The sequence below is a fragment of the Pseudorca crassidens genome, chromosome 1 (assembly GCF_039906515.1).
Source record: "Pseudorca crassidens isolate mPseCra1 chromosome 1, mPseCra1.hap1, whole genome shotgun sequence".
In the NCBI taxonomy this organism is placed as follows: domain Eukaryota; kingdom Metazoa; phylum Chordata; class Mammalia; order Artiodactyla; family Delphinidae; genus Pseudorca; species Pseudorca crassidens.
In genome coordinates, this window is record NC_090296.1 from 41,182,162 (window position 1) to 41,209,572 (window position 27,411).

At 36.8% G+C, this 27,411-nt stretch overlaps 1 protein-coding gene across 7 annotated transcripts in view; it reads right to left on the reverse strand.

Moving 5' to 3' along the window:
- The window catches only part of MNAT1 (MNAT1 component of CDK activating kinase), a 218,515-nt gene extending 194,964 nt beyond the window's left edge, over positions 1-23,551 (reverse strand). For 2 of the 7 annotated variants that reach the window (XM_067734233.1, XM_067734206.1), the window contains exon 1: positions 23,307-23,548. In XM_067734233.1, the coding sequence (XP_067590334.1) occupies positions 23,307-23,395 (89 nt within the window). In that variant the 5' untranslated portion in view covers positions 23,396-23,548. Of the gene's footprint in view, positions 1-23,306 lie in introns of all 7 variants that reach the window. The other 5 variants (XR_010942536.1, XM_067734249.1, XM_067734217.1 and 2 more) reach the window with 5 other exon arrangements.
- Between the last annotated feature and the right edge of the window lie 3,860 nt (positions 23,552-27,411).

The window sequence follows — 27,411 nt, forward strand, 5'->3', positions numbered from 1 at the left end:
TATTTGTTGAATGAAAGAAGCAACAAGACTTTAAAAGGAAAATATAACCTGAAAAAGAAATGTACTCCAAAAAGGAAATATAAACTAAATAAACAAAGTTTCATTGCAACTGTTTACTAAACACTGACATAAAATAAACTCTTCAGAGCTATGATAGTTTAAGCTCCTACCTTAGTGCTAACAATTGAAAAATAAATAACTTGCAAATCTGGAAAAAAATCCCAAACTTTAAAGGAGCAAGTACTTACTTTTCCTTCAATTATTAAGGGCTCTCAGGTAGATTATAGTTTTCACTCGGAAATCTGTTCAAAGAGTTCTTACATTAAGATTACTCTGAATGTTACCTTAGTTAAGACCCAAAATGTATTTTAGTATTGTACTTTAAGGGCCAAGTTGAATATCAAATGACTGTTAACTCCAGATGACGATGTGAACTTCATTATTCCTAGAATCTGGGACATGGATAACCTCTGTAAATGGGAATCCTTCCTGCCCTACTGTAACCCAGTTTACAGGCAAGAAAAAGAACTGTAAGTCAATATACTTTGCTTTCATGTTCTAAATTAAATAATCATGACACACAATCCACGCCAAAAAAAAAAAAAAGAAAGAAAGAAAAGAAAAAGGGAAACTACATATCTTACATATATTTTTCAAAGGAGTCACAGTTCAAAAGCATCTAGCAAGAAAAAGCACAAAGGGCAAAAGAGTTGAGGAAATTCATTTTCTTGCACTCAAAATGCAAAAATCTCTGGTTTTCTTTGTGCTCTTTGGAGAATTTGCTAAAGCTGCTGTAAAATGAGAGTACCTAGACTGCCATCATGAAAATCAACAATGCACCTGGTAGGAACACAAAAGACTGACTCACCTGTATGGAATCCATTATCTTTGAAAAAAGCCCAAGTCTGGTACTAGAGGGCCAATATACTTTCTACAGGACAAGAGAATGATTTTTCTTCGTCCTGCTTTCCAGCTGTCTAAAGAATAGATCTTACACTAATTGTAATATGAGTCTTTTACAGAAATAAGAGGTGGATAAAGTGCTTACAAACAATAGCTATTTCATACAATTGTATTTGTAAATGTTCGTTCAGACTTTTATTACTCAGAAAGTTAAATGATTTTAAACCATGACTTCAACCTGTGTATTTGCTCAAAACATAAACATCAATTTAAAAAATGCCTTATATCAGTATTCTTAAAATCATATTGGAGACTTGCTACTAAATACAAACATGAAACGCAATAGGTATAACTGTGATCACAATGGATTAAAACCAATACAGCCTTTACGAATGCCTCAGTGTTGCAAAAGTGTATGGGGAAACAGGCACTTTTATACACTACTGCAGGGTACTAACTAGTGTGCTTTATTAAAAAAAAAAATTTTTTTAAGAGTCATCAAAAGTTCATATTTTTAAATTTTCATCAACAGGAGAAACATCTATACCAATATAAATATTAAGTGCTAAAAAGGTGAAGTAATTGTATTAGTTATCTGTTACTGCATAACAAAATACCCTCAAACTTAGCAGCTTAAAACAATAAACATTTATTATTTCATATAGTTTCTGAGTGCCAGGAATTCAGTAGTAGTTTATTTACCAAGATGTTAGCCAGTCATCTGAAGACATGACTAGGGAGAATCCACTTTCAAGATGGCTCACTCACATGGCAGTTGTTAGGAAGCCTCAGTTTCTCACTACATGGGTCTTTCCATATGGCTGCTTACAACACAGAAACTGTCTTTCCCCAGAGCAAGTGGTCCAATGGAAAGCCACAGTCTTTTTATGAGCTAGCCTAGGAAGTGACAAACCATCACTTCTGCCATACTCTGTTGGTCACACAAGCAACTCTGATACAATATGGGAAGAAATTACACAAGGGCATGAATACCAGGAGGCAAGGATCACTGGGAACACTCTTGGATCTGGGCTATAACAGTGATAAACATACAGATATATGGGTGATGTGGTTTTATATATGTCCACAAATTCTTCGACATTTCTCTCATCAAAAGGTGAAGCTTAATTACCCCTCCCGCTGAATGTAGCCTGCACTTAAGACTCTAACAAATAGAATGTGGCAGAAATGGAAGTGCCAGACATCCAAAGCTAGTTCATAAGACACTATGGCATCTGCCTCTCTCTCTTGAATTATTCACTCTAGGGAAAAAAAGTTATGTGTTGTGATAACACTAAAGCACTCTTAGAAGGGACTTCCCTGGTGGTCCAGGGGCAAAGACTCCATGCTCCCAATGCAGGGGGCCTGGGTCTGATCCAGTCAGGGAACTGGATCCCGCATGCCGCAACTAAAGATCCCACATGCTGCAACTAAAAAAAGATCCCTCATGCCATAACAAAGATCCTGCAGGCAATGAAGGTCCCGTGTACCACAGCTAAGGCCAGGCACAGCCAAATAAATAAATACATGTTAAAAAAAGAGAAAGAAAGAAACTCTTAGGAAAGGTCCATGTAGCAAATAACTGAGGCCAACAAACAGTAAAGAACTGAGGACTCCTCACAAAAGTCGCAGGAGTAAGCTTAGAAGTAGATACTCCAGCCCCAGTCAAGCCTTCAGATAGCTCATGTAAGTTAGTTTGCAAGCTGATCCTTCCCCTGTAGAGTCTGGAGAGGACTACAACACCAGCCTATACCTTGATTGCAGCCCTGTGAGAGACCTTGAGCCAGAACCTCCCAGTTAAGCCACTAATGCATTCCCTTCTCACAGAAACCATGAGATAATGTTTGTGCTTTTTAGTTACTAAATTTTGAAATAATTTATTACAAAGAAATAGGTAGCTAATACACAGCACAAGTGGTTTTGTGAGGTTAGAGTAATTCTAATACTAAACCTAACACAGTCATTTAAAAAAAAAATTACAGGATATCTAAGCAAAGATCCTTAACAAAGTGTTGGCAAACTAAATCCAACACTATATGAAAATAATAATAAATCATGACATGTTAGGATTAAGGCCAGCAACACATGTTGATTTAACATTCAAAGCTCAATCAATATAATTCACCATATTACCAGAATAAAGGAGAAAAACCATATGGTTATATCAAGAGATTAAGGAAAAGTGTTGACAGTATTCAAAACCAATTTATGATGTAAAAAGGAAAGGAAAAAACTCTCAGCAAACTAGGAATAGTAAGGAACTTCCTCAAACTGGCAGAAGGCATCATATTTAATGATGAAAGACTGAATTTTATCCTCCCAAGACCAAAAACAAGGCAAGAATCCCAATTTTCCCCACTTCTATTCAGCATTACTGTAGAGGTTCCAGCATTGCATTAAGGTTAAATAAGTGAATAAATAAATAAAGATTGGAATGAAAGAATTAAAACAGCCCTATTTAAAAATGATATGATTGGGAATTCTGGTGGTCCAGTGGTTAGGGCCCTGCTCTTTCACTGCCCAGGGTGCAGGTTCAATCCCTGGTCAAGGAACTAAGATTCCACAAGCTGTGTGACCAAAAATAAATTAGTTTAAGAAATTTTTAAAAAATAAAGATATAATTGCGGGTTTTTTGTTTTTTTGTTTTTTGCGGTACGCCAGCCTCTCATTGTTGTGGCCTCTCCCGTTGCGGAGCACAGGCTCCGGACGCGCAGGCTCAGTGGCCATGGCTCACAGGCCCAGCCGCTCCGCGGCATGTGGGATCCTCCCGGACCGGGGCACGAACCCGTGTCCCCTACATCGGCAGACGGACTCTCAACCACTGCACCACCAGGGAAGCCCCAAAGATATCATTGTTTACATAGAAAATCCCAGGGAATCTACAAACCTACTACTAGAATAACTGAATTTAGCAAGATTGAAGGATATGAAGTTAATATACAAAAATCAATTGTATTCTTACATACTAGTAGCAAACAATTGGAAAGTGAAAACAATTTTAAAACATATATATAGTACAACCAAAAAACATAAATTAGCTAGAAATAAATATAACAAAAGTTGTCCAAGACTTCTACACTGAAAACTACAAAGCACTGCTGAGCATAATTAAATACTTAAATAATAAAAAGATATATCATGTTCATTGATTGGAATACTCAATATGGTCAAGATGGTAATTCTCCCCAAATTTAAAGCAATCCCAATCAATATTCCAGCAGGCATTTTTACAAAAGTTGACAATGATTCTGAGAGTTATATAGAAATGCAAAGGACCTAGGATAACAAAAGCAATTAAAAAAAAAAAAAAAGGTGGAGGACCACAAATCTACAGTAATTAAAACAGTTTGGATGTAACGGCAAAGATACATTTAAATCAATGGAAGAAAATAGAGGGTTCAGAAATAGACACATATTTATTTAGTCAATTGATTTTTAACAAAAATGCTAAGGCAACCCAATGAAAAAATAAAAGCATTTCAACAAATGGTGCCAGATCAACTACATAGCCTTCTAGGGGGGAAAAAACCACTCTTACCTCACACCATACACAAAAAGTAACTCGAAATGGATCACAGATCTAAATGTAAAATCTAAACCTATAAAACTTAAGTTAAATATATACCTACCATACAACCTAGCCATGCCACTCCTAGGTATTTATCCAAGAGAAACAAAAACATGTTTACACAAAGACTTTACATGAAAGTTTATAGAAGCTCTTTTGTAATACTAACAACTGGAAATGAGCCAAGTGTCCATTAACTGGTGAATGGAAAAGCAAATTAGCATAGCTATACTAATTTTTATATATAATTATATAATTTACATAAGGAAAAGGAATGAATCATTCATATACACAACATCATGGATGAATCTCAAAATAATTGAGTGAAAGAAGTGAGGCAAAAATAAAAAGAATACAGACTATATGATTCTGGGTAAAATTATAGCAAAAGTAAACTACTCTATGATAAGAAAAAGTGAATCATTTGTTGCCTTAGGATGGGAGTAGAGAAAAAAATGGATTACAAATGGTATAAGAAAATTTGGGGAGTGATAGAAATATTTCTTATCCTAATTGTAGTGATGGCTTCATGGGGCATAAACATGCCCAAACTGATTAAATTATACAATTCATGTGCAGTTTAGTGAATGTCAATTCTGTCTTGATAAAGTTGAAAAAAGCAAAACCAAAAGAAAAAAAATTGGTAATATCCACCAAAATTTTAAATGCACACTCTGCTGTTAGAAGTTTATCCTACAGATACACTCACAAAGATAAGGATATGTACTGAAAAATTATAATTTTAAACATCTGGAAACAACCAAAACTTCCATTAATATATGACATGTTAAATAAATTAATGTACTTCAGAACAAGGAATATTCTGCAACCATAAAAAGGAATGACATTATGTATATGTATAGCTGGTTCACTTTGTTATAAAGCAGAAACTAACACACCATTGTAAAGCAATTATACTCCAATAAAGATGTTAAAAAAAAAAAGGGGGGGCTTCCCTGGTGGCACAGTGGTTGGGAGTCCGCCTGCCGATGCAGGGGACAGGGGTTCGTGCCCCGGTCCGGGAAGATCCCACATGCCGCGGAGCAGCTGGGCCCATGAGCCATGGCCGCTGAGCCTGCGCAATCCGAAGCCTGTGCTCCGCAACAGTAGAGGCCACAACAGTGAGAGGCCCGCGTACTGAAAAAAACAAAAAAAAGGAATGACGTACATCTATATGCTCAAACATAAGAAACTATCCAAGATATACTGATGAATGAATGAAGTTGCAGAGAAATTCATACAGCAAATCCATTTGTGTTTAATTTTTAAAGTAAAAAATGCATATGCATAGAAGTTGCTAGCTGTGATTATACCTAATAGTTAACAAGTACCCTTATCACAATTAAAATTCTGTTATTGCAAATATTTTATAGTTTTCCACACTACATACATACTACATTTATAGTTTTCCACACTACATAATATTGACACCACCACTCCTAATAGTAGTAATAGTAAGTGCCCAATAAATATTAGCTGCTATATGCTAAGCATAACATGCCAAGCACTTTGTACAAATTGTATTGAATCTTCACAACAAACTTGTAAAGTAGGTAGTATTATTTTTATCACCATTTTAGAGAGTTAGGAATGTGGGAGTCAAAAAAGGCTTTGCTGAAGGTCACACAACTATTAAGTGGAAGCATGAGGATTTAACTCAAGTTTCTTTGATTCCAAAGTTGATACCTTTAACCACTGCTCCAAAAGTCTCTCTGTAAGCATAATCTAGAAACCAAAAACCCATAAATGAATACAGCAACTGGGAACACAGTGTTAATAAAGAGAATACAATCGAAAAGCACAGGTTTAATTTCTGGTTCTAACTTTTGGTAGGAAATAAACCCTTCATATTCACATATGTATATAATTGTCCTCTGTGAGGTATTTTATTAATCAATCCACTCTGGCCATATGTTTTCATCTCTAATTTCTTACATTCTATCTTCTACATATGATATATAAATATATAAATGTTATAATATATAAATGTTAGTTTCTATTCTAATTCTAAATAATATAAACCCAAAATTCATAAAGAGGAGACAAAAATATATTTCCCAAGGAGGAATTACAAGCACTGAACTTAAACTAGCCATGGAAATTTATTATTATTGACACCATTCCTTCTATAAATTGTATGTTTTTGCATTTAGTTGTAGCACATTACATAGATTGCTTTTTGCAATTAACCTCCAAAAGGAATTAAATATTAACGAAATCTTCCAGATACAATTATGAGAAATAAGACATCCATGATCTGAATAATGCAGAAAGAAACACCGATTACAACATACCACATTTTATACCTTAGAAATATATTTAAACTACCTAAGAGTAAGAATTTTTATCTTTAGAAGTCTGCTTATCAATCTCAGCTCTCTAAAGAAACTCACTCTCTTTGCTATCAATTCACTGAGCATAGAGCAAATATGAATAAGAAATTTCTACCTACTAACACTGTATTTTATTAAATGTTGTCAATTGCATATTCATTCGGCAATATTAGCATTTTTAGAAAATAAAATGTAGCTCAGCAAATTACTGTTCCATAAAAACTGCACATTATAAAGTGATTTCTATAGAACTGCTCATTTGTGTATGTGGACACACACAACCAGAAGGTAAAAATTAAAATAAACACTCTATAAAATTATTATGTACAAATTTTTGTCAAAACTGTTTTTAATATTATCTTTTCAATAAAACTAACAAAATAGATACCTTAAAATAAAAGTATTTTAAAATAAAACAAAAAATGTAAATATCAAAAGTTATAATCCTAATGCCAAAGAATATAGAAATACACCCTAAAATGGTTCTCATATACGCTCTAACAGATCTCAAAAATAACATCTGCCAAGTCATGCTTCTACAATCTTATTACTTTTTTTTTTTACATCTTTATTGGAGTATAATTGCTTTACAATGGTGTGTTAGTTTCTGCTGTATAACAAAGTGAATCAGCTATATGAATACATATATCCCCATATCCCCTCCCTCTTGCACCTTCCTCCCACCCTCCCCATCCCACCCCCCAGATGGTCACAAAGCACCAAGCTGATCTCCCTGTGCTATGCAGCTGCTTCTCACTAGCTATCTATTTTACATTTGGTAGTGTATATATGTCAACGCTACTCTTTCACTTCGTCCCAGCTTCCCCTCCCCCACCCCGTGTCCTCAAGTCTGTTCTCTACGTCTGTGTCTTTATTCCTGTCCTATTACTTTTTTGTTTGTTTGTTTTAATTTTTGGCTGCGCTGGGTCTTCGCTGCTGCGCGCGGGCTTTCTCCAATTGTGGTGAGCAGGGGCTACTCTTCGTTGCGGTGCACGGGCTTCTCATTGCATGGCTTCTCTTGTTGGGGAGCATGGGCTCTAAGCAAAGGGGCTTCAGTAGTTGTGGCTCGCAGGCTCTAGAGCGCAGGCTCAGTAGCTGTGGCACAGGGGCTTAGTTGCCGCGGCATGCGGGATCTTCCCAGACCAGGGATGGAACCCATGTCCCCCACATTGGCAGGCGGATTCTTAACCACTGCACCACCAGGGAAGTCCCTGTCCTATTACTTTTTAAAGGTTTTCCCCCCATATTTTCTACTCCAACTCCACAGATCAGTAGCAAGAAATAAGATCAAATAAAAGAACATGTTTTGGTAACATTATCTGAAACAGAAGATAGGTTAGTTATAGCCAGAAAATAAACATTGTAGAATTATTTATGAAGAAATTATACTTAACATTGGTAGATTTCAAGACTTTTATATTTTAAAGGAATGAATTGTTTGTAAGTAAATCAGTTACTGCTAGAAGCAGTTTGCTTCAGTTACCTGAAATTAGAATAGCAGGCTCATTAAATATATATAAATCAGTGATGCAGAGGCACTGCACCATATTGATGGAGCCCTCATTAATTTTCAATGATACAGCCACTATCATATTTGTGTTCTAAAAAAAACCGAGTGAGGTTTACAATCATTTTTCTTCATCTCAGAAATCTGGCTTTTACATATTCTAACTTAGTAAATGAGAAGAAACCTAATACTCCAAAACATTTCTAATGAAGTCCATTAAATTTTACATTTTCTTGCCTTTTTGTAGGGAATAAATATATTTATTTATACATGTGTATAATATATATATTTATACAATGTCAAAAGTGAAATATGTAAAGTAAAAATACTATAAAATAAATTATCCTTATGAGGTGGTTGATACAGTCTTTCTAGACACTTGCATATAACACAAAACAAAGTCTAAATTTTGGATTTTTCAGAAATATTGTGAGATGCTCTGTTCTCCAAAAAAACTAAATGATAACAGAAAAAAAAGGAAATAAAATTTGCTTCTGATAAAAAAAAAAGTTATCCTCCAAATCATTTCCTGGCATAAATAATACATTTAGGTTTCCTAATTTGCATATTATATCTCAAAAACCAAATACAATGACATTGTTTATATATTATCAAAGAAAAAGATAAATTAAAATTAAAAACTGGCAGAAAAATCATTATTGAATGTTTAAAGTATTTTTTAATCTCAAGCTAGCATCCTGGAAACTAAAATACAAAGAGAAAATTGTTCTAAACATATCAAATTGATTTTTGATAATACTGTAGTATTTTCATTTTTCACATAAAATGGGTTTGAGTTACAATCTGGTTGCATTACATTAATAAGAACTGTACTTGGCAAATGTGATCAAAATTTAATTGAACAATTATAACTGGAATTTACACAGAAAAAAAGAAAATGGAGCTGGCCAGGTGAGCAATGCAACCATATAACCTTTCTTAGGCTTTAGCTTCCCCATCTGTTAAAAAAGGGAGGACAGGTGGAGAATAGAACTAAAAAGATGACTGCAGAGCTCCTTCCAAATTTACATTAATCGAGTCTGCCAACTTCCTATCAATCCTTTTGATGAAACAAATAGCACTTTGTAGCATGTACTTTTGTAAGGGCTTCCATCCCCAGCCTGAAAGCTAAAACAGACATGACTTTCACTTTCCTAAAGGAGCTAATATTTAGATATTTCCTCTTCAGTGACTGTTCCACAAAAACATTTATGCATTTGGAGCCACCTTAACATTTTGATCCCTTGATGCTAATATTGCAAAATTTCCCAAGTTTAGGATATTCTCACCAAAATTGTTTGCTTCCCCAAAGGCCCTTTTCCTACATCAGCAGAATGGTTACAATAAGGGTTCAGGATTTCAGGTTTCTGTTACTTCAGTAGCATTTTTTTAAAAAATAGTTTAACATGGTAGTTTTCTTATTAGTTTTTTAAGGAAACTGCATACTGTTATCCATAGTGGCTGTATCAATTTACATTCCTATCAACAATGAAAGAGGGTTCCCTTTTCTCCACACTGTCTGCAGCATTTACTGTTTGTAGATTTTGTGATGATGGCCATTCTGACTGGTGTGAAGTGATATCTCATTGTAGTTTTGATTTGCATTTCTCTAATTATTAGCGATGTTGAGCATCTTTTCATATGTTCGTTGGCCATCTGTATGTCCTCTTTGGAGAAATGTCTATTTAGGTCTTCTGCCCAATTTTGGATTGGGTTGTTTTTTTGATACTGAGCTGCATGAGCAGTTTGTATATTTTGGAGATTAATCCTTTGTCAGTTGTTTCATTTGCAAATATTTTCTCCCATTCTGAGGATTGTCTTTTAGTCTTGTTTATGGTTTCCTTTGCTGTGCAAAAGCTTTTAAGTTTCATTAAGTCCCATTTGTTTATTTTTGTTTTATTTCCATTATTCTAGGAGGTGGGTCAAAAAAGATTGTGCTGTGATTTATGTCAAAGAGTGTTCTTCCTATGTTTTCCTCTAAGAATTTTATAGTGTCCAGTCTTACATTTAGGTCTTTAAGCGATTTTGAGTTTATTTTTGTGTATGGTTGTTAGGCAGTGTTCTAATTTCATTCATTTACATATAGCTGTCCAGTTTTCCCAGCACCACTTATTGAAGAGGCTGTCTTTGCTCCATTGTATATTGTGGCCTCCTTTGTCATAGACTAGTGACCATAGGTGCGTGGGTTTATCTCTGAGCTTTCTATCCTGTTCCATTGATCTATATTTCTGTTTTTGTGCCAGTACCATACTGTCTTGATTACCGTAGCTTTGTAGTATAGTCTGAAGTCAGGGAGGCTGGTCCCTCTGGCTCCATTTTTCTTTCTCAAAATTTCTATGTCTATTTGGGGTCTTTTGTGTTTCCATACCAATTGTAAAATTTTTTGTTCTAGTTCTGTGAAAACTACCACGTGACCCAGCAATCCCACTACTGGGCAGATATACCCAGAGAAAACCATAATTCAAAGACACATGCACCCCAATGTTCATTGCAGCACTATTTACAATAGCCAGGACATGGAAACAACCTAAATGTCCATCAAAAGAGGAATGGATAAAGAAGATATGGTACATATATACAATGGAATATTACTCAGCCATAAAAAGGAATGAAATTGGGTCATTTGTAGAGATGTGGATGGACCCAGAGAATGTTATATAGAGTGAAGAAAGTCAGAAAAACAAATATTGTACATTAATCCATATATGTGGAATCTGAAAAAACTGGTATAGATGATCTTATTTACAAGGCAGAAATAGAGACACAGACGTAGAGAACAAACGTATGGATACCAAGGGGGAAGGGAAGCAGATGGGATGAATTGGGAGATTGGAATTGACATATATACACTATTGATACTATGTACAAAACAGATAACTATTGAGAACCTACTGTATAGCACAGGGAACTCTACTCAATGCTCTATGGAGACCTAAATGGGAAGGAAATCCAAAAAAGAGGGGATATATGTATATATATATATAGCTAATTCACTTTGCTGTACAGTAGAAACTAATGCAACACTGTAAAGCAACCATACTCCAATAAAAAAATTTTTTAAAAATAGTTTAACAAATAGCATAAAATCCACTTTCACATCTTAATTACAAAGAATATTTTTATAACTCTAAACTTCCCTTTTCCTCCTTATAAAGAACCAAGAAAAACTAATTTCCATTTAATGACTCAAAAGAAGACGTAAAATACTATAAAATTACTGGGGGCAGTAACCATGTCTCCCACACTCACTGTTGTATACTCAGCACAGTGTTCTCCAAAATTGCTTGAGCGTAAGACTCTCTTAGATAGCCAGTATAAAATACAAGTTCCCTCCACCTGGTAAGGCCCAGAAATTTGTATTTTAAATAGGCACCCAAGGTGATTCTTAGGATGAGGCAAGTTTAGGAATCAGTGGCCTGGAAAATGTATTGAGTATATGAGAAAGAATGCAAACTTATATTTATTAGTAAACCAACAACTAATAAACTACAGTTGAGTCTTACTTTTTAAACTTTGAAAATAAGCTTAATACATATGAAACGTGAAGAAAACCATTAAGATATCTAGGTTAAATTTTCATTCAATTATTCTCATTCTATTTACTATCTCAGGGACTAATTGCTAAGTAAACAAGAAGTAAATTGCCAAAAATATTCCTGAAACTTAACCTAAAAATTGTTATTTTTCTGCATTTAGAATACTGAAAGCAACTCTTTACAGTTGACTACAAAGTAAATACTCTTAAATTTACCTAAATTTTTAAACTTACTTGAACTGTGCCTCATCTAATACTCACAGCAATGCTGTGAGGTATATGCTACTGGTAAACCTACTATACCCATGAGAAAACAAAGGCTTAAAGAAAATAGTTTTCCCTAAATCACACAGCTAAGAATAAGTGGAAAACCTAGGATTCAAACTGAGGCAAACTATCATTACACATACGTTAGACATAATATTTTATGCCCACAGCAGAAAAAAAGGCAATGAGGAAATATATTAATTCTGTCTCTGTTTATACTTTTACCCCTACAGAAACTAAGTGCCAATGTTTCAAGTTCTTGCAAAATAAAATAATTTGTGTTTTAACAATTAAGTTTGAACATCGAATAAACAGCTTCATATTTATTACCTGCTTGAATCTTATAATACAAATTTGACAATATAACTTCAAAGGAGAGGTGGATATAGATACAAGGGAAAGAGCTCTCAAAGGGCATCCATCCATGAGGGACCTCCTTTTGGTCCATTGGTAAAGAATCTGCCTTCCAATGCAGGGGACACGGGTTCGATCCCTGGTCAGGGAGCTAAGATCCCACATGCCGCAGGGCAACTAAGCCCGCACATCATGACTACAGAGCCCACACGCCCTGGAGCCCTGTGCACCACAACTACAGAGCCCATGCACTCTGGAGCCCATGCGCCAAAACTAGAGAGAGAAAACCTTCATGCCACAACTAGAGAGAAGCCCGCGCACCGCAACAAAAAGATCCCGCTTGCCGCAACGAAGATCCTGCGTGCCACAACAAAGAGCCGATGCAGCCAAAAAAAAATGAAAAAGGGTGTCCATCCATGAAACGAAAATTCACCTGCAGGCAAAACCTAACAAAAGGTTTCATCCAAGACAGAAAATGTATGTGTATACGCATGTGTGTGTATATATATACATATATACATATATGTAGTAAACTAGTCAGCAGATAAAATGAACCTTAAAAAAAGATTCCCAGTATAAAAAAAAGAATTAGAGAGGAAGAGCCATATGGGGTTAGGGCTATATTTTCACATACAAAGAGAAACATTACAGATAATATTAATTACTAAATATTTAGTAACCATGGTTTTAAAGAACTAAGACAGTAAGTTACACTCAATAAGAGAAGGAACTGAAATGCAAACACTGCATCTTCAAGACTCAAATGCACTAATAGTCATTTTTAGTCAAACCAAAAAAATACATATTATAGCCATAAAATAACCAATCCATAGTGATATATTCATATTCTGTAAATAAACTGACCAGCACTCTCTCCCATAACGGAAAAGGAAAATCACCACTAATAAAAATAACTAAAATTTTTAATATTTTAAGAAGCAGTTTTACTAATGGTATAAGGTCAAAAAAAAAAGACTAAAGCTAATGACTACAATGATTTTCTAATTAACTGTTAACTAAATTACCCAAATTTTAAGAGACTGAAGGGGCTAAATATTATCTGTTCTAAGCAAATTAACAAATCAAAGTTAAACAGCTGGCCTAAAACTTGCCAGTCTGTGGCAGAACTAGAACATAGATTTTCTAACTTGTGAGTCAGGGTTCTGTCTATTACCCAATGGATTTGTATAATTAAAATACATGGGAGGGCCTCCCTGGTGGCGCCGTGGTTGGGAGTCCACCTGCCGATGCAGGGTACACGGGTTCGTGCCCCGGTCCGGGAAGATCCCACATGCCGCGGAGCGGCTGGGCCCGTGAGCCATGGCCGCTGAGCCTGCGCATCCGGAGCCTGTGCTCCGCAACGGGAGAAGCCACAACAGTGAGAGGCCCGCCTACCGCAAAAAAAAAAAAAAAAAAAAAAATACATGGGACATGAACTCTTATACATATAGTGAAAGCAAAAACCACCTCCTTCAGGAGAATGGTCTTGAGATATTCATTGTAACTACAATCCACAAATATGAGATATTAATTCTCCAGAGCTGTTCCACAGCATTATATTCTAATCAACTTCAAAACATCCCATTAAAGAAGACAAAGAAGGAGAGGGAGGGGGAGAGGGAGAGGGAGAGGGTAAAGAAAAGAATATTTAGGAGAGTTTTAGGGAAGAGGCTGAGGTAGTAAAAAAAAAAAAAATCAGAAACTACAAAAGGAAAGAAATGTTAAAGGGGCATAGCAATTACCAATTTTGAGGTAAAGAAAATAAACATGTACACACAGAACAGAGGCTACAGGAAGTAAATGCCTCAACAATAGTAAGGCCAGCTTTTCCTAACAAACATGATGGAGTAACTGATGTCAGACTAGCATTCTCACCATGAGCTACCATAAAACAAACAAAATGCATGAGACAATCATTTACAGGTATTAGATAATGGGCAACAGAGAGACTATAATCCCTTAGAAATGGTAAACTAACAAGGTGACCCCTACAGTTGCCTCTTCTTTCTACCTGGGAAAAATTTCCATGACCACGGCCCGACAAGTAAGAATTTAAGAAGGGCACAGTGGTTCTGCTAAGCTGTACAGGCAGAGATCAGACTTCAGTGCTGTTGATATGGTTGAAATCTGCAACGCAGAGGGTCCAGAAGTCTGTAAGAACCACGCCCCGCTGTAAGTCCTTGGCCACAGAACAGACTGCACATATACAGGGCAAAACCAATAAAGGATTAAAAGATAATGGCTGGGAGAGGAAGACAGTATAGTTAAGGAGTGCTGGGTAAACTTTGGAGTTCCCACCCAGCCAAAGTAGAGAAACCACATTAACACCTTATTAACACCTCAAACATCCAACTGAGATATGAAAAAGGCCTCAACTAAGAGTGAGGACCACATCATATAATAAGACTTATTCTAGACTCACCCTAACAAAGCCTAATCAAGCCCCAACAAGTTTTGCAAGGAATTGAAAGTTTGGAGGTTGAGTTGCAGTAAAGTAAGGAAACACAATGGGCTCTCCTCAGATCCATCCTAGCAAAGATTAAAACCAAGCCTACAAAGTTCAAGGTAATCAGCCAGTAACTGAAGTATCTACAAGAATTTTTAAAAACACCACTCTACACAGAAAGATAAAATTTGCAATTTCTAGTACCATCTACACGATCAGTATACAATTGAAAAAAGTACTGAATGTAAAAAAAATAAAAGAAAGAAAAATGTGACCCATAGGGAAAAAAAAAAAAGAGTAGTCAATAGAAACCAACCCTGGGACTTCCCTGGTGGTCTAGTGGTTGAGACTCTTCACTTCCAATGCAGGGGGCCTAGGTTTGATCCCTGGTCGGGAAACTAGATGCCACATGCTGCAACTAAGAACCTGCATGCCGCAACTAAAGATCCTGTATGCCACAACTAAAGATCCCGCGTGCCTCAACGAAGATCCTGCATGCCGCAACTAAGACCCAGCACAGCTGAATAAATAAATAAACATTTAAAAAATAAGTGAAATCAACTCTGAGACAGCCAAGATGTTGGATCTAACAGACTGAAACTTTAAAATCAGCTATTTTAAATGTTTTTTAAAGATTTAACACAAAATATGTCCAAAGAATTACATTCAAAGAAGTAAAGGAAAATATGGTCTTAATTAGTGTGCAGATAGGAAATCTAGTAAGAGAAATGAAAACTATAGAAAAGAACAAGATGAAAACCCTAGAACAAAAGTACAATAACAAATGAAAAATCTACCACATGGGCTTAACAGAAGATTGGACATGGCAGATGGGAGTCAGTGAATTTGAATACAGACCAGTAAAAAATATCTAATCTAAAGAACAGACAGGAAAAAAAGATCAAAGAAAAATGAATAATACCCCAGCAACTTATAGAACAATACCAAAGAGTCTAACACACATGTACTTGGAGTTCCAAAATAAGAAGAGAGTGAAAATAGTGCAGAAAGAATCATTGAAATTTTCCAAATAGGATGAAAAACACTGACTTAACAGTTCCAAGCTCAGCAAACCTCAACTAGGATGAATACAAAGGAAAGCACACCTAGACTTATAGTCAAACTGCTAGAAACCAAAGATAAAATCTTGAAAGCAGCCCCAAAAGATTTTTATGATAAAGGGGTCCAAGGATATAAGTAACAGCTAACTTCTCATCACAAACAATGGAGATCAGGAAACAATGGAATGGGGAGTTCCTTGGTGGCCTAGTGGTTAGGATTCTGCGCTTTCACTGCCATGGCCCAGGTTCAATCCCTGGTCAGAACTGAGATCCCGCAAGCTGTGCAGTGTGGCCAAAAAAAAAAAAAAGAAAACAATGGAATGATATATTTCAAGTGGTGAAATGACAATCCATAATTTCATATTCAGAAGAAATATCCTTCAAACAGTACAGTGAAATGAAAACATTCACATAAACAAAATCCGGGAGAATTCTTAACCAACAGACCTGTACTACAAGAAATACTAAAGAATGCTCTTCAGGCAGAAAAAAAATCAATGCAACTATAAAATCAGATCCAAAAGAAGGAAGAAAGATACTAAAGATGGTAAATAAGTAGGTGAATACAAAAGACTACATGGGGCTTCCCTGGTGGCACAATGATTAAGAACCCACCTACCAATGCAGGGGACACGGGTTCGATCCCTGGTCCAGGAAGATCCCACATGCCACGGAGCAACTAAGCCCGTGCACCACAACTACTGGGCCTGCACTCTAGAGCCTGTGAGACGCAACTACTAAGCCCACAAGCCACAACTACTGAAGCCCATGAGCCTAGAGCCTGTGCTCTGCAGCAAGAGAAGCCACCGCAATGAGAAGCCCGTGTATCGCAACGAAGACCCAACACAGCCAAAAATTGAAAAATAATAATAATTTTTTTAAAAGACTACAGCACACTAGGATGGCTATAATCAAAAAGATAAATAATAACAAGTGTTGGCAAAAGATGTAGAGAAGCTGGAACCCTTATCCACTGCTGGTGGAAATGTAAAATTCTGCAGTCACTTTGGAAAAGTCTTACAATTCCTCAAATGGATAAATATAGAGTCATCATATGATCCAACAGTTATACTCTTAAGTACACACCTGAAACAAAATCATTTGTCACACAAAACTTGTACATGAATGTTCATGGCAGTATTATTCATTATAGCCAAAAACTGGAAACAACCCAAATGTCCATCAACTAATGAACAGACAAATAAAAAGTGGTATATCCAAACAATGGGATAGTATCCAATAACAAAAAGAAAGAAGCTCTGAAAAATGCTACAACATGGATGAAACTTGTACTAAGTAAAAGCCAATCACAGAGGACCATATATTATATGATTCCATTTATATGAAATGTCCAGAACAGGCAATCTATATGGACAGAAAGTCAATTAGTGGTTACCTAGGGCTGGGAGACAGTAGGACTGGAGGACAGGGCTAAGTAGTAAGGGGTTTCTTTGTGGAGTAACAAAAACATTCTAGAATTAATTGTGGTGACAGATGCATGTCTCTGAGAATATACCAAAAGCCACTGATTCTACACTCAAAATGAGTGAATTTTATGGTATGTGAATTCTATCTCAATAAAGTTGTTCATTAAAAAGACTATTTTTTATTCTCTACATCTCCTTAAAGACAACTGGCTGTTTAAAGCAAAAATAACAATATTAAATCATATATAGAAGTTAAAGATAAGACATCATCAGCATACAGGATGAGAGGGGTAAGTAAATGGTATTATATTATTCACACTTGTGAGGTATTGAAATGTAAGGAATTTGTGAGGAAGTGAAAAATGAGAAGTATCAGATATTGACTCTTAATAGACTTTGATAAAGATGCACATTGTTGGGCTTCCCTGGTGGCACAGTGGTTGAGAGTCCGCCTGCCGACGCAAGGGACACGGGTTCGTGCCCCGGTCCAGGAGGATCCCACATGCCGCTGAGCGGCTGGGCCCGTGAGCCATGGCCGCTGAGCCTGAGCGTCCAGAGCCTGTGCTCCACAACGGGAGAGGCCACAACAGTGAGAGGCCCACGTACCGCAAAAAAAAAAAAAAAAAAAAAAAATGGGCTTCCCTGGTGGCGCAGTGGTTGAGAGTCCGCCTGCCAATGCAGGGGACACGGGTTCGTTCCCCGGTCCGGGAAAATCCCACATGCCGCAGAGCGGCTGGGCCCGTGAGCCGTGGCCGCTGGGCCTGCGCGTCCAGAGCCTGTGCTCCGCGGCGGGAGAGGCCACAGCAGTGAGACGTCCGCGTACCGCAAAAAAAAAAAAGATGCATATTGTTATACTTAGAGAAATCACTAAAAGAAAATTTAAAAAATAAAATAACAATAAAGAGCTAATAGGCCAATACTTTAAGTTATCCAATTAATCCAAAATAAGGCAAAAAAAGGACAAATGGAAAACAAATAGACTTAAACCCAATGATAGCAAAAATTACATTAAATATAAAGGGACTAACACACCAATTAAAAGGCAGCAATGTTGGACCATATAAAAGAGCAAAACCAACTATGTACTGTCTACAAGATATAAGACACACATTGGTTGAAAGCAAAAGGACAGAGAAAGGTATACTATCAAACAGGAAGCATTAAGAGAATGATGTAATATCAGACAAAAACTTCAGGACATATTACAAAAGACCAAAAGGAGCATTTCATAATGACAAAAGGATAAATTCATCAAGAAGTCACAGCAATTCTGAATATCTATGTACCTAATAAGAGAGTTTCAAAATACATGAAGCATGACAGAACTAAAAGGAGAAACTGACAAATCCACAATCCAGTTGGAGTAATTGATAAAATGAGTAGATAAGATAAATTAGTATGGATGCAGAAGATCTGAGTAACACTATCAACCAAGTTGACCTAATTGACATACACTATACCCAACAGCTACAGAATACACATTTTTTTCAAATTTACACTGATTGCTCACCAAGACAGACCATATGCTGGACCATAAATAAGTTTTCAGAAAATTTTAAAAGACTGAAATTTAGCGAAGTGCATTCTCTTACTTCAACAATATTAAATTAGAAATTAACAACAATATATCTGTAAAGTCCCCTTTTTCTAATTCTTCTATCCAGAATGAGTGCCTTTTTCTAATTTTTCTGTCCATTGTTTCCTAGTTCACAAAAAGGTATTGTATAAGCCCAGCATATTAAACAAATGAATTAATACCACTTATGAATTATTCTTTCCAACAATAAATAAATTGAACTTTAATCTGATAAACTTCTAAAATTACTAGTAATTTATAGAAAATACAAAGGAACATATTAATACCACAGAGATGCAATCAGAAAAATTCAGACTGGTAACTCTTTAGAACTACTCAGAAACATCAGTAAATGAGAGAGAGAGAGACAGAGGGACAGAGAAAAGAAGATTAAAAAGAGAGAAAGACAAACCTTAAGTACGGCAAAATACTGATTTTTACATATATCAAGATGTGTTTTGTTTATTCTACTTTGTGTCTTATGTGTGTTTAAAATGAAAAAAGGAGATTTAATAAAACCAAATATAGGTAAAGTTTCCAGAGACAAGTGTTGCCAAGGATGGTTGGGATAAAACTTAAATTATTAAAGACTTTAGTTTTAAATTTTTGTCAATCTGAAAAATATTATCCAACTATGTTGGGTAACAGAAAAAGAAAAAATAAAGTTTCTGTATTCCAAAAAAAAAATAAAGTTTTCCCAGCTTCCTTAAAAAAAAAAAAAAGACTTCAGTTAAATGAAAATTAGATTTAATTGGCTCCATCTAATTCAATATGCCTTCAGAATTCTATGAAAGAATACTATGAAAGGCCCATTTCTTAAAATAGGTGGCCCTGATAAACAAAGAAAAAATATTATCCTTTTCTGTAATTAAGACAAAGTTCATCATTGAATTGGTAAAAAAAAGCAAAAATAGAATCCAATCTTCTTTGGATGTTCATGCAATCAATTCATTTGGGTGTTTGCTGGATAGATTTGATACATAAGAGAACACACTTCCTCAATAGCTAGCAGTTAAGGGAGAAAAGTATTTTCATAATGTTTCACCTCTTTTCTCCTTTCTGCTCCTGTATTTTCTCTCATAAATAGTATTCCTAAATAATCTTTCCATAATCCTACACTTCCTATCTTTTGTGAAGCACTATTCCTACTCACTTTATCACTTGCTTCCTAAAATGCCTTTACTACTTGAGGACACACAAAATAAAGTGAGTAAAATCATGTGGCCCTGTAATCCTTGTCTCATGGTATTCACACTCTTGTGTATAAACACCCTCCCACCTTGTAACAGGATTGTTCAGTGCTAACAAATAAAATACAGCAGAAGCAATGATAACGTGACTTTTCTGATTAGATGATGAGAGGCTCTGCAGCTTCTGGTTCTCTCTCATCACTAATTCTGGGAAAAGCCACGTCATGAGCAGTCCTATGGAGGGTCCACAGGGAGGAACTGAAGCTATCAAGAACCACATGAGTGACCTTGGAAACAGATGCTCCAGTCCCAGGCAACAGCTTGAGCAAACCTCATGAAAGACACTGAGCCAGAATCACTCAGCTGAACCACTCTCATACTCCTGACCCTCAGAAACTATGTAAGATAATAAATATTTATTGTTTTAAGGTACTAAGTTTTGGGGTAATTCATTACACAGCAATAGGTAACTAATGCAAATAGCAATGCTAAACAACAATACCTGCTCCTTTCAGACTAACAACTGTATTATAAAAATGCCCAAATTCAATGCCATGAAATACATTCTGTACAAATTCAACATACTATCAAATCAAAAGTATTTCACATCAAAATCCATAATGTTTTATTACCTATCAGAAGAGCAAGATTTAAAAAATAATAATGCCCAATATCAGCAAAGATGTTTGGCAACAAAAATTACCATAAATAGTTGTTGGGAGCACAATCAATACAATCTTTTTTGATAACAACTGAGCAATGTTCATCAAAATTTACAAGTCACATACAATTCTACTACTAGGCATTTACATTTACCCCCGTTTGCCTGTTTATCTTACAATATACTTGCATAAGTGCTCAGAGAGAGAGAGAGAGAGAGAGAGAGAGAGAGAGAGAGAGCTCCAGTGAAAAACTAGAAATCTAAAGATTCATCAAAAAACTTTTGGTTAAATCAGTTATAGTATAACTGAACAGTGGACTATCAACCAACTGTTAAAGAGGAAGACATGTACATACCAATTTAGAAAAGATATCCAAGATATACATTATGAAAAAAGTAAGGATATATATAATCCCACTTCCATGAGAGAACATGATAACGAGTTCATATTAAGAAAATCATCACAAAAGGGTCATTATAATTAAAATTATATTTTCACATTTTATAGTCTCTTAAATTTATTTAAAGATAACCATTGTTGTGCAAGTCTTTCATAGCAGGCCAAACAGATCCTGTTTAAATTTTATTTCTGCTTAACATCCATACCATGCACAAATAATATGATAGCCAATGTATACTGAACAAATACTATGTGAAAGAAACTTTGTTAAGCACCTCCAAATATGATGTTTACATATATTGTTTAATCCTCAAACACTGTAATATATATGGTGCTATTATCTCTATTGTACAGGTAAGAAAAATGAGGCAAAAGGAGTTAGGAATTTGCCCAAAGCCACAGAGCCTGTAAGAGTACAAAGAATTCAAAATCAGAAGTTTGTTCTCTTAGCCAATAACATATAATCTTTTATTCAGTTTGTTCATATTTCAAGTCAAAAAAGGGCTGTAAAACGTGGTCTTTATCTAACAGGTTAGCAAATAAACCAAAATCAATGCAATACGAGAATGACTTAGACAATTCTTAACTCTTATGAAAAAACAGAAAAGACTATGGATATGACAAAAGCAATTTCTAATTAAAAATAAATATTTTATAATTGTCTAATAAAAACGCAATTTATTTTACTAAAATCACATAATCTTCCCTGACTGGCTAATTACTACTAGGTAGAAATTTCTTCCAGTAAATTACATTTAGTTAGCATCCTTCCAAAAAAGCAAATTCCCTTTCCTTGAGCACCAACTGTAACAAATCTGATACAGGAAAATGAAGAGAAGCTGAGCAAAATCTCTCTAAAAACCTAATAGTCTTTACACAGCGTTTGTCTCGTTTCCCTTTTTCAATCTACTTGATTATTTTCACCTTATTTCTAAATCTTAACCCATTCAATCACAGCTCTACTGTATTTCCTTTGCTGGATGAAGCAAAGGGAAATAAAGATTAATTAGAAAAAGGGACCAATCCAGTAAGTTACTAAATCCCATTATAATCATTATAACTACAATTAACCATGCAATTTATGCTTACCCAAAGGTCTTGTCCACCACATTGTAGATTATCCATCATTTTTTATCTCTAAGAAACCTCAAAGAAACTACAGGAATGTACGTTCACCTTACATCCCAAAGTGCTTTATATAAACCACCTCTACTGAACCACATTTGACCATAAAAACGTGGCAAGAAACACTCTGACCAGTTCCTGCACTTACTCTTCAAAATATTCAACTCCCCTTCTTCCCCTATCCCCCCAAAATTGGCGTTCTAGAGTCAGACAGCCTGTGTTCCAATTCTAGCAGGGCCCACTAAATAAGAGACGTGGAGCAGTCTCTGTTTCCTTCCCTGTAAAATGGAAATGATACTAGTACCTACTTCGTGGGACTGTTGTGAGAATGAAATAAGATAACTCATGGTAAAGAGCTTAGAACAGTGCCTGGCATGTAATGTGCACTCAATAAATGCCAGCCATTACTGTTATCTCCAAAATTAACTGCCTAAAATCTAAATTTTCTCTTTTAGAGATGAGAATCTAACCAAACTCCATCAGGACAGTGGGCATATCGTCGGGGTTTCAAATTAACTAACGCAATAAATAGCAGCAGTATATAAACACAGTAATTTTATTTTCATAGCACTTTCGCTCTTTTTAATAAAAACATTTTGCGTGAACTTAAACACTCCTAACCCCACGCTTTTAACCAGCGAAATGTCTGGAACCCTGTTGACAACACAGCCTGGAAATACAGTCGAGGTTTTCATCACCTAAGAAGGGTGAAACCTAACAAACTGCTGGTTACCACATCAGGGAACCTGCAGTCCAAACCAGGCCTGAGCAGCTCAGGGCTAGCGGCTAGTCTGTTTACAGAAACAACGTTCCCTTTTCCCATTTTCCTCCCCAGGGTCGAAACTAACGACGCCCTTTTCTCCCCTGAGCCGAGGTCAAGCATCTCCCGGCTCTTTCGAGAGCTCCCACCCTGTGCGTCTTACCCCCATAAATCCCACTCTCCCCCGACTCACAGAGTGTGTCCGCACACATTCACCATCAGCTTCAACGAAGGGTTCCGGTATTTGGTGGTCTTACACCGGGGACAGCCCTGATCGTCCATGGCGCCTTCTTTCCTGTGGACTCTCCTGGATGCCTGCTTCAGTCGCAGCCACAGCCACCTCCAAGCCCCCTCAGACCCGAGGCCAAGCGGATTCCTACCAACAGGCACTTGGCTGGGACGGTCCTTTGCAAATAAGCACCGGCCGGGGGGCGAGGCATGTCAGCACAAAGGTTCCGGCAGCAAGTTTTCCGGTCCTGCAGCTAGGGCTCGGTGTCAGCTTCCGCAGGCCAGCGCAAAGGCTTAGATTTCGGGGAGGGCTCTTAAAAAGGCAAATTGTACATAAAGCCTCATCTCTATGCACCTAGCTGTATTTTTCAAGGAACTGTGTCACAATTAGGAACAGAGATTCCATCTTGTTTTGTCTGGAGACATTCCCATTGTATCAAAGATTTATGCCTGGTGTACATATTCAATAATTCGCACCAGTATTTTCTTTTGAACAACTTGATAGCCTGTGTTTTATACTTCTCCTTTACACTTGCACAGTCGTGCAATCACAGAAAATAATATGCATTCGCAGATATGAAGTTTGGAACAGTTATTTAGAATGAAAGTCTCTGCACCGACCCTAAATATTACAGATTCTCACTAAATGTCAAAATAGTTCTATAAATAATATCTGGCAACTGTAGAGAACCTCTTACCTCAAGATGGTCAGGCATGCTTAACAGTTTCGGCTGACTCTAATATCTCTTACCACCCTCCCAATCAAGACAATATTGGTTTCCCCAAATACTGGGGTGATTACACAGGAATCTATGCTTTATTTCAGCAATTCTACACTCTGAGAGCCTGAATCTCTTTGGAAATTGTAAGTCACATTCACTAAATTTATCCAGGCTGCAAAGTGACGTCCATAAACAGCTCTATTAGATAATAAATTCCTCCCACTATAAGGGACACATCTTATCCATCCCCTGAAGGAGGATTTGTTTATACTTGTTGAATAAGTAGAGTAAATGAAGAATGAATGAATGAACATCAAAGAGTAGCGTAATGTGAAAATTTTTTTATGCTGAGCACTATATTGTAATCTGACCCAAACTCCATTAGAAGTGGGCATATAAAGCTTTTCAAATTAACCCATAAAATGAATACCAGCTGTATACACTCATAGTAATTTTAATTTTTCACAGCAGTTTTTCTCTTTTCAATGAAAACATAAAGAGGAACATTACAACTCTCACTTTTTTTTAAACAGTGAACCCAACAGGTAACCCATGTGGCAATACAGTTGGGATTTCCATGGATTACGGAGGGAGAACCTGACAAACAGCTGGATACCACATAGGAGAACCAACAGACCAAGGCAGGCCACAGCAGTACAGGGCTTTATATTAGTATACAGACATCAGGGATTCACCTAACAAATAAATCATGTCATTTGCTGGATCATAATATTGTTCACTAACAGAAGCTAAACAAATGTAAATTTACTAAAATAGGCAATATCCAACACTGTGCTGACCTGGAGACATTATCCTGCTATTTATTGAAAGAGACCACATCCAAACCAATTATAAGCTCAAAGTGAAGCTCTCTAAGAATAAAGGCAATTTTTTGTATCTTTATATTTTAACAGAACAGGAAACTTCTGGTGAAAGAGTGAACATGATCAGTGAGCAAATAAAATTTTTAGCCAAAACTACATTGAGAACCCATCCATTAAGTTGGCATTATTGTTTGTCACCACCAGCACACTTTTAATTGTATCTTTGAACAGGATACCTCAACCAGTTTGTGCAGTGAATTGCTGTTCCTTTCTCCCAAACCTTGAGATTAAGGCAAAGAAAGCACTGAAGATTATGGAAGGAAACATTGCTACCAACTGTATCCTTTTCCCAGGTTGGAAATTACTGTCAGAGAAGCATGGTAGCAACAGCTGACTTGGAACTCTATCAGATAAGCATTACTCATGGAGCTAGAGGCAACAGAAAGTAGTGCTTATAGATTTGGCCCCAGCACTAAGAGAGCTGGATTCAAGTGCTGGCTTCCTCACTTACTAGCTGCATGATCAAGGGCCTCAGGTTTCCCAAATATAAGATGGGGATAACACCAGCACAACTAGCACAGAGGACTGAGGATACAACTAGCGCAGAGTAAGAGCTCAGTAACTGTTAGCCATTATTAAGAGTAGTATAGGTTTTATTAGCAGTAGTATCGACAAGAGGCATGCAATGTACTAGGAAGAGCCTGTCCTTCTTTTAAAACAAACAGACCTGTTTTTGAGCCAAACTTCTTATCCTCCTTTACCTCAGTTTCCTTCCTCCATATAATACATTTCACAGAGTGTTGTAATGATTAAATTACATGACGTGCATATACAAAGGCCCTACTACAATGCCTCGCATACAACAGAAACGCTGAAAAGTATACCATCACCACTGGTGGAGTTCAATAATACAAAATGGTCAGAAAGCTTTGAGGAGGAAAGCACTGACAGCACCAGACTTCTGACTCAAATGGAAACTCAGCCCTTGTAAAAACCACCCAACTATCAAAGTTTCCCACATTTCTAAAGATAGCTGCATCCCAACGGTGGACCAGTGGAGCCCATTATTTCTCTTCCCAGATCTGCTCATCCTCTAGCGTTCCTAAGAGTAGATTCTACCTCCCTGGGACAATGTTTCTCAAACGCAGCCCTTCCTTTCCAGCCCCAAGGCCATGGACCCAGGTTGGGCCTTCCCCATATGTTAAAGGCTTTTATTGTTTTGTCCCTTGATGATGGATAGCATCCCTCCTCCCTTCTTATGGAAAACAGCTCCTACTCCCCCACAGGCCTGTGTGGGTTGACATACAACCCTTACTGGACCAATCAGAGATCTTCCCTAGAATTTATCAAATTGGCAGCAAGGAAAATGTAGCAGAGCCTCTTGAAGCTAGAATATGTGAGCTGGGAACTAATGGAAGCCATGCTTCCAACCTCCTGGGGAAAGCCCCTCTGAAAGACTAAAACTACTTTGATGAGACAGGCAGAGGCAAGTGAAAAGGGACAATGAATGGGCCTTTAAGTCTGACCAGCTGCATTCTGCTCTTCCCATTGTTTGGTGTCATGATCCAAAAAATTCATCTTTTTGCCTAGGCCAGTTCAAGTGGGGTTTCTGGCTCCTGGGGAAATTAATATCACCTCAAAGAGGCAAAAATGCTGCTACACCTGGGAGAAGACTAGAACCTGGCACTTAAGTCTCTGCCAGGATCTTTTCCCTCCACTATCACCCATGTGACTTACTAGGTCACCCTCCCTCTCACCTACTGTTCATCAGCGTCCTCAACAGGCAGATAGCTTAGTCACTGAGAACTCCCAAGCATTACCTCCAAGACTCCCTCTACCAGTCTTAATTCTTTTCTTCATGCAAATTTGGAAAATCCTAGAAAAGGACTCTGACTGTTTTGGTTTGGGGCCAGTGCCCATCCCTGGACCAGTCAACTATATGGTCATGATATTATGTACAACACAGCCACTATACACAGACCACTGTGTCCACCACACCACAGCAAAATGAGCATTTCATTTGAAGTCCCTCATAATTTGTCCCCAACATGCCTTTTAAGCTAATCTCCCATCACACACCTACATAAAACCCACACTCCAGACACATTGAATTACTCAATATATTCAGAAATAAACCACACACCTTCATGGCTCCATGCTTTGTTCCCTCTGCCTCTAATGAACTCTATCCTTGAACTCTCAAAATTCTTGTCCTTAAAGACCCAGCTAAAAATCCACCCCCCATTGCCTTCCACCTCTCAAAATTAGTCTCTTTATCCTCACCACTCATATACCCTGTATTGTATTTACTTACAAATATGTCTTACTTCCCCCACCAGATTTTAAGCTCCTCAGGGTCAGAGACCCCAATATATTCATCTTTCTATCCTTCAGTATGTAATGCAATACCATGTACTTAGTCAGGACTCAATAAATATTTGGCAAATGAATGATCCTTCAGAAATGCTGATTACGTATCATCAACCATTGGTCACTAAATAACAGTGGAACATCTCCTCTACCT